Raw genomic sequence first — 7,802 nt, forward strand, 5'->3', positions numbered from 1 at the left:
GTGTTGCACCTAACTTCACTACTTCAGTACATGAGAACAACACCAGAGTATGAGAATAATGACATTCACGGCATCTTCCCCTGTTTAAGTCTTTCAGAAAGGCAGTGCTGTCGTGCTGATGCTTCTCAAAGTCCACGCGCGTTGCGCGTGTACCCTACTATTAGTGAGAACAAAATTTTTAAAATTACACAAATATTATTAAATAATATGTTTTAGCTACTAAATATAAATTATAATATAGTATAAGTTCCTGAAATAATGTATGTCAATTCTATTTAGTTAACTCGATAAAAGAAGAAATTACGTCATATTTAAATCACCAAATGCCATATTTATAACTTTTTCATATGTGCTGAATAAATCGCTAGAGAGAAGCACAAGGTGTTGATGTATATTCTCTGTTATTCACAATAATATTTCAACTCTTATATAACCTTTACGCTTCTCTAAGAAAATAATTTAAAAAAGCAAGCTCGAATATTGCAAGCCTATAAGAGAAATTATTGAGTTTGATGACAATTCAAGCTTATCAAACCCATGATGGTTATAAAAGAGTCCTAATTGAAGTAGGGTTCCATTAAAAGATTGATTAATATTCATTTTTTTCTTCTAAGGTTTTACTTTAGCATGAAGATGGAGAGTAGTGGCAGAAAGCCGGGAGCCAGAAATCCAATTCCTTGTGATTTTTGGATTTGCCTCCAACTTACCGCAGTTGTGCAATTATCTGTTTTCTTAGATTAATTAGTAGAATATATTTGAGGTAAAGAAATTAATTTATAGAAGATTGTAACAATAATATCTTCATCTACTCTAAAATTAGGTACTCGAACTAGATGTATTACATTAAGTGTCTTATCATAAGAATTTTTAAAATATGATGTTTAATTAATGAGTATGGTTATGCTGAAAAATTGGAGAAATGATACTTAATCATATCTATTAGAATGAGTTTATATTTTTCACACATAATATTATATGATTGAAGAGTAAAAAGGCCATTTTTTTACTTTGGTTCAACTCATTTTTTTTTTTTTGCATCCCACTTTTGTTTTCGGGGTAAATGCATTGAGAAAGAAGCATGAAAATTTACCTTAAATAATTTGGATATTAGCTCAAATAATATGATTGTGTGTTTTTCTTCAAAATCAATATGTATATAACAAACTATTTGATTCTACCTTAACCAAATTTTTTTTATTTTTATAAATAATGTTTTCGATGTAATAAATTATTTATTTTTTCTTCTTTGTGGTCATGATTAATATATTAGTTTTTTTTCTAAATATATTCATATTTATTATTATCAGTGTTGGTAACTTACCTCAGTAAAGCTTTCGTTGCCTTCAACTTACTCATAATCTAGTGTGGCAATATAAATAAATGTCATATCTATTTTTCGTTTTTTAGTTTTTCTTTATGTCCTCTTTGACAACTCTTGAAACCAATAGTCAAATAAAAATTAATTTTATTTTTTTTTAATTGATATTTCTAGCTTTTCTCTTTTCAATAAATGATTATCAATTTACTCTTTGAAATTTTGATTATAATACAAAGGATAAAGAATACGAAAATTGTTGTGGAGTTTCCTCCTAGGAAAACAAAACTTTCCTTATATATATATATATATATATATATATATATATATATATATATATATATATATATATATATATATATATTATTTTTCTTCAGTACATGAGAACAACACCAGAGTATGAGAATAATGACATTCACGGCATCTTCCCCTGTTTAAGTCTTTCAGAAAGGCAGTGCTGTCGTGCTGATGCTTCTCAAAGTCCATGGTTGCAACTTGCAAGTATATAAACAAGAAAAGCGGCTCAAGAAGACAAAAGGAGACAATATCAGTACCACCACAGAGATCATAGGAAAAATAACAACATGAAAACCAGAAGATATATGCAAAGCAAAAGCGATAGCCAGTAAGTAGACCCGGCACTATGAGCATCTTCCCCTGTTTAAGTCTTTCAGAAAGGCGGTACTGATGCTTCTCAATGTCCATGGTTGCAAGTATATAAACAACAAAAGAAAGCAAAATATGTTAAAGCACAGGTTGTTCTGCAGTCATATATGAGACAAGTATTAAAAATCTCTAACGTATATTAATGAGTCACCAGAGGCTGTAAGGAATCAACAATGGTATACTTATTCACGCTAACACGTCTGCTACTGTAATAGGACATAATGAAAGCCAAAAAAAGAAATATATGTATGTGTGTCTATATACAAACAAGCGAAGAAACAATGGTTAGAAGTGAAACTAATCTCAATGAACAAGGAACATACAACAGGTTTTACAGAACTGCCCTAACACCACCTTTATCATCCTCAGGAATCAATACATCAAAATCACTTACAGTCCATTCAGCAGTAGCCCCTTGGCTGCTGACATATATTTCTGTACCAACATTAAGTGAAGACCACACACGCTTTGCCGGTTTGGTTCCTGGATCCTGTGTACGTAAGATTAGAAGGTATCAGTCGCCTGTCTGTATATCTAAAATAGATTATCTACAAACTGCACCAGTGATATATCTGCCATTAATCTATACATATACTCAGGGACGGAGCTAGAGTACCGAGAGCAGGTAACTTAAAGCGATTAAAATTTCGAACCCATAAACTTGAAATCCTGGCTCCGCCTCTGCATATACTCCACGGACACCTTCTCTGTGCATTCATGTGCAGCTAGGGGAGTTGCAGGACTAATTCAATTTCCAAAGCTATAAGTCCTAGACTAGAAAGGAAATTTGCTTGGTGTTAAGTCAACTCTACTAGATGCAGTTGCCCAGGAATCCAATGCACCAACTCCTGGACCATTTTAAGCAAAACTGACTTCCCCATAAAGGTAAGCAAACACGAAACTAGAGGCAGGGTTGACTAATTAGCTCACAAGTACTAAACTAAGAAAATACTAAATCTTAAACAAATTTTAAATCTGAATCAACATACTTTCTTGTTATCAAGCAATACATCTGTCACACGGCCTTGTAGTTTTCTCACTACATAGACTGAGATACTAAAAAGGAAGTAAGCTAACAGGTTTCTGAAAAATTAAGGTACAGTAGAACCGTGTTGATCATGGAAAACCTTTATGCTTGCATCTTAGATTCCTAGTTTCCCCCCGAGTCAAATTCAAAGTAGAAATTTGTTGGAGCCCAAAATAATAGGAAAATGAGCAACACAATCAATTGATTCCAGAGCACCTATGTGAAAGCATTGGACTCGGCAACAACACCATAAAGAAAAGAAAAGGAAAAAGAACACCCCTTTCCACAAAATCCACAAACCAGATTATGCAATAATTAAGATTACCTGGTAAAAGTATAACCGATTAGATAAAGCTCCTACATCAAGCTCCCAACTCCTAGCATCCCCAATCCACCCCTCCCCTTTTTTTGAAGGATAACCGTACACAGCCCACTCAGGATGTGGCAGTATTTGCATCAATTCTTGAGCTTGAGGATTGCTGTACGGGTCACATATATCATATGGTTTCTCTAAATAATTTGCATTTCCAGGAGCACAATAGAGATGATAAGCAGAGTAAGGGAACCGAGAAGTATCATTTCTGTATATTATCTCCCCATTAGGGCTAACGTGGTAGGGTGGACAGGACACAAGGTTATCAGGACGACACCAACTCGAGGTTGCTGGATTGATAATCATCTCACTGTATCTCGTCACATCTGTTAAAACATCTCCATCACATGGATCTCCATTATTTTTCCAACAGCTTCCAATGTCGAGAAGATAAAACTGGCTATTGGAGCCTCCTCCTTGTCTAACTTCAAGTGTCAACTTTACCTTGAAGTTGGGTGACTCCGGAAGCTGCAAGGGAAAAAGAACAAAAAGAATTTTCTAAAATATGAACTTACAGCTTTTTTCCTTTCTGAAAGTGAGAAAAAACCACAGCATGAGACTGATACCCAGTCTTTAAGAGTCATCCCGTGATGATGAAACAAAATCACTATATACACTTAGTGCGCAAGTTTTATACCAGTAAAATCCTACATTTATTCATCAAAGAAAAAGAAAACGAAACAATGTGACTATACTCTTATCCGAGAAGTAAATAGGAACAACCAAGAAAAACAGGTAAGAAAGGATGTAGCTCTTAATCTCGAGGGTGAACAACAAGAATTTTCAGTTGCTTTATTTAGTAAAATTAGCACGTCCGTTTTTTTAATGAATAAATTAGCACGTCTAACGATCAAGAACATTCATAGGGAACAAGTTGTACTCACAAACCTTTCTCATGATTCCACGGCCGCTATAGTGATATCCTCCATTAAATCCTTCTGCTGCATCTGATCTAAGATACAACATAAGCCATGGATATTTGAATGATGTCGTCAATTTGTTTGAGACAATCCAACTACCTGTGCTTAAATTCTTTTGCCATGAAACTGAGAAAAAAGATTTTCCATCTACACCGGCAGTTAAATTGGCGTCAAGGTCATATGTTCCATAGAAACCTCCGATCAAAGATGCATGATTCCCGTAGACTGTCCTTGAGTAGTTATGGTAGACAAGTGGCTGATTCATGCAGCCCTCACCAAAACATGGAAAATTTCTACCAGTCACTATCTTAGAAACTTTCCGACCATTTTCAGGACAAAGAGTCGTGTTCTTGTCAAAATTTCCGTTTTTGAGCATTATCATCCAATAATACCATGGCTCAGCAAAATCATGCCCTTCACAAAGTGAGCCAAGATACCGCTCCTTTTCCGCAGCATAATGATCAGGATTCTTGTAAACTTTATAATTCCCATCTGGAAATTTATCTCCAACTCCTAATCTATTGTCTACTTCTGTCACTTTATGGTGTACTTTACAAGTGCTCCGTTTTCGAAGAAGTGGACCGCCCGGAATATCTTGGTCACCTCACCATAAAACCAAACCCAGTAAGAGTGGTCAGATCATAAAGTTGGTCTATGCTAGCATTTACACAAGGCAATTAAGTCAATGATTCATGTAAATGAGTTCATCAAAAAATATTCCTTCCAAATCTTTCTGCTTTTTCTTCACCTTGAGAATCAGATTGTATATAACAAAAGAACTACCTTTAGAAAAGGGAAAAGAAAGGGAAGAACAGAGAAGTATAGATGCTTCAAAGAAAAATTAGACTGTTAACCTCAAACATAGTAGCAATGATGGTTAGTTTATAAGGGAAACTAAATCAGGTTCAGTTCTTTTCAACCACAGTGATGGCAACAATGAAGCTATGGCAACCAGTAATAGCTTGGGCCAGTGAATGGACAACTATGAAAGCTTCTTGAGCGCTGATGAATGACAACTTAAAGCTGCAGTACAATGCTCATCCAAATTTGAATAAAATAACATCAGACTTTGTTTTACTATAAGATGCCACAACAAGAGAAAAATTCAAATATTGGCTAGTTCTTTTCCTCATTAATTTGTGGCACTGGATTCGACCTCATGGCTCATGCAGAATAAACAGTGCGAAACAAAGAAGGGGAACGTTTTAGTCGGATATCCCCAGGAATAAATGGTCCATCTTGCTACAAATTACTGTTCCAAAGGGGAAGTATTCAAGTAACAGTCAAGATTTCTATGTATCAAGTGGTAACTACAAAAAACCCTCAATTCCATCAATTATATTCAGATATATGTCCGACAAAATCAGAAATTATTATTAAACCAACTTAGAAATCAACTTATGTATCAAGCATGCTATCAATCTAGTAAATTAAGACCAACTTCTTGACGTAATACAACATCAAGCTCATACAAGTTGCTGAATAATGCTGAATGCATTTTCTTAGAGTACACAACAATAACAACAACAACGACAACAACAACAAACCTAGTGCAATCCCACAAGTGGGGTCTGGGGAGGATAGTGTGTACGCAGACCTTAACCCCACATTGAAGGTAGAGAGGTTGTTTCCGATTTTTAGAGTACACAACAAATTCAAGATTTTGTCTTTCCAACATATTCCCATGGTTTACCAGGTAATCAATCAATTAAAGACTCACACGCCCTATGCATGACATATTACTATTCTCCACCACTTCAAAGACAACACAGCAAGATCTTCCAAACAATGATTAGGACTTTTCTAATATCATATGAAACAACATCAAGATTCTTCAATCAACTCATTTTTTTCAAGAGAGTTTAGGCACTAAAAAAACTACTAATATTAATATCAAATATTAAATTATCCTATTTCCCAAATGCGAGTCCATACCTATAGATACATGCTTCCCCCTATGTTTTCAAGTTCCTTATTTCTCATGGAGATATCGGTAAATTGTCTTTTTTTGTGCGCTCTCTCGTCTAAAAACATAAATTGCCAAGGACGCGACACTTTGATTCTTTTTATTGGACCAAGAACATGAAGAATCTTCGTTGATGCTCTACTACAATATGAATTATACCTCCCAGACCTAACGGTCAATGAGTGGATAAACGCTACGGGAGACTAGAGTTAAAATCCTAACAGAGACTCACAGTGGACACAGTAGCAAGTACATGATGACTACTTGATGTAGCAAGCTGATTCGGACAACCACAGTTATTAAAAAAAATTATAGAATTATATTAACTACCTCATACCCTTGGAGCAACGGTAAAGTAGTGACCTATATATCACGGGTTCGAGCCGTTATAGCAGTCACTAATGCTTGCTAGGGTAGACGGTCTATATCATACCCCTAGGGTGTGGCCCTTCCCGGACCCTACGTGAATGCGGGATGATTTGTGCACCGGACTGCCTTCTATTTAAAAACTTATAAACTTTTAGATAGTATGACATTTTTAGTTATCAGGTCAGCAATATGATATAGCAGTAAATAACTAAGTAGTGTAAACCTGTGAGAGAAGGAGAACAGTGAAGATCAGCACAATCAGCAAGTCTGGGGCTGCCCATAAGGGGAGCTTCATTTCCAACTTCATTGCAGAAATTCCAAGCTTCCAATGCAAATCTTGCATTTGGGTTTCTCATTCCAGGGTCACCAATTGCAGAAACATAGGAATCTTGGATAGTTAAGGACGCTGCTGCTGCATCACAAATAAGAAGGAGCAGAGTGAAAAGTAAAGTTGAATAGAAATAACCCATGTGATTCTATTGTCAAATCAAAAACAGCAAGAACCATGAATTTATTATGCTAAGTGTTGTTTCATTTTCATTTTCAGTGATTGATGATTAAGGAACAAAATAGACTTCCCTTTTGAGTCACTACTGAAAACTGATTTTACCGTCCAAGCTAAGAGTTCCATTGAAAATTCCAATTTACAGGAAAACTGTGTATTGTAAAAGATATACTATTTTACTTTATGCCCCTCAAAACTTTAATAACCACGAAGGGGAGTCTATGGCAGGGGCGGCCTCACCCTAAAAAGTGTTATATTGCTTTAGGTCCCATTAAGGGCCCAAAATTATTATTTTTTTATATATAATAGTATATTATTTATATAATTATTTTTTAGTATTGATAAATTTATTTTTTTATTATCATATTAATTTTTAATAACTCGATTTCTTTTAATTAATATAACTAAAATATTTTTTTATTAATCTTATTTTACTTTTTTACTTAATTATATTTCTCTATTCATTAGTTGGTCACGTAACTATATCTAATAATCTAACTTATTATTTATTTTTCTTACATAAATTATACTCTCTCTATCTCAATTTATATGAAAGTGTTTGATTGGACATGGAATTTATGAAATAAAGGAAGGCTTTTGAAACTTGTAATCTTAAATAAATCATAAAAATTTGTGGGCTAGAAATCATCTCATTAATTGT

The 7,802-nt window shown here is 34.5% G+C and overlaps 1 protein-coding gene across 2 annotated transcripts; it reads right to left on the reverse strand.

The window, feature by feature from the left end:
- Nucleotides 1–2,148: 2,148 nt before the first annotated feature.
- Nucleotides 2,149–7,340, reverse strand: LOC107832255 (uncharacterized). Of its 2 annotated transcripts, none has more exons than XM_016660074.2 (4): nt 6,860–7,340; nt 4,270–4,904; nt 3,334–3,849; nt 2,149–2,471 (listed from the first exon to the last, which is right to left on the reverse strand). In XM_016660074.2, the coding sequence occupies exons 1-4, from the start codon at nt 7,104–7,106 to the stop codon at nt 2,313–2,315; spliced, it is 1,557 nt and encodes a 518-aa protein (XP_016515560.2). In that variant the 5' UTR covers nt 7,107–7,340; the 3' UTR covers nt 2,149–2,312. The 2 variants fall into 2 exon arrangements, with proteins under 2 accessions (XP_016515560.2, XP_016515561.2); XM_016660075.2 differs by having other exon boundaries at nt 4,270–4,895; nt 6,860–7,339.
- Nucleotides 7,341–7,802: the final 462 nt, after the last annotated feature.

This window comes from Nicotiana tabacum, chromosome 4 (assembly GCF_000715075.1).
Source record: "Nicotiana tabacum cultivar K326 chromosome 4, ASM71507v2, whole genome shotgun sequence".
Taxonomy (NCBI): domain Eukaryota; kingdom Viridiplantae; phylum Streptophyta; class Magnoliopsida; order Solanales; family Solanaceae; genus Nicotiana; species Nicotiana tabacum.

Coding starts and splice junctions, on each gene's coding strand:
- LOC107832255 (XM_016660074.2), bottom strand. CDS start 7,106: ATGGGTTATTTCTATTCAACTTTACTTTTCACTCTGCTCCTTCTTATT. Junction 4,905..6,859: donor CTGTTCTCCTTCTCTCACAG/GTTTACACTACT, acceptor TTTTATGGTGAG/GTGACCAAGATATTCCGGGC. Junction 3,850..4,269: donor GCCGTGGAATCATGAGAAAG/GTTTGTGAGTAC, acceptor TTTCCCTTGCAG/CTTCCGGAGTCACCCAACTT.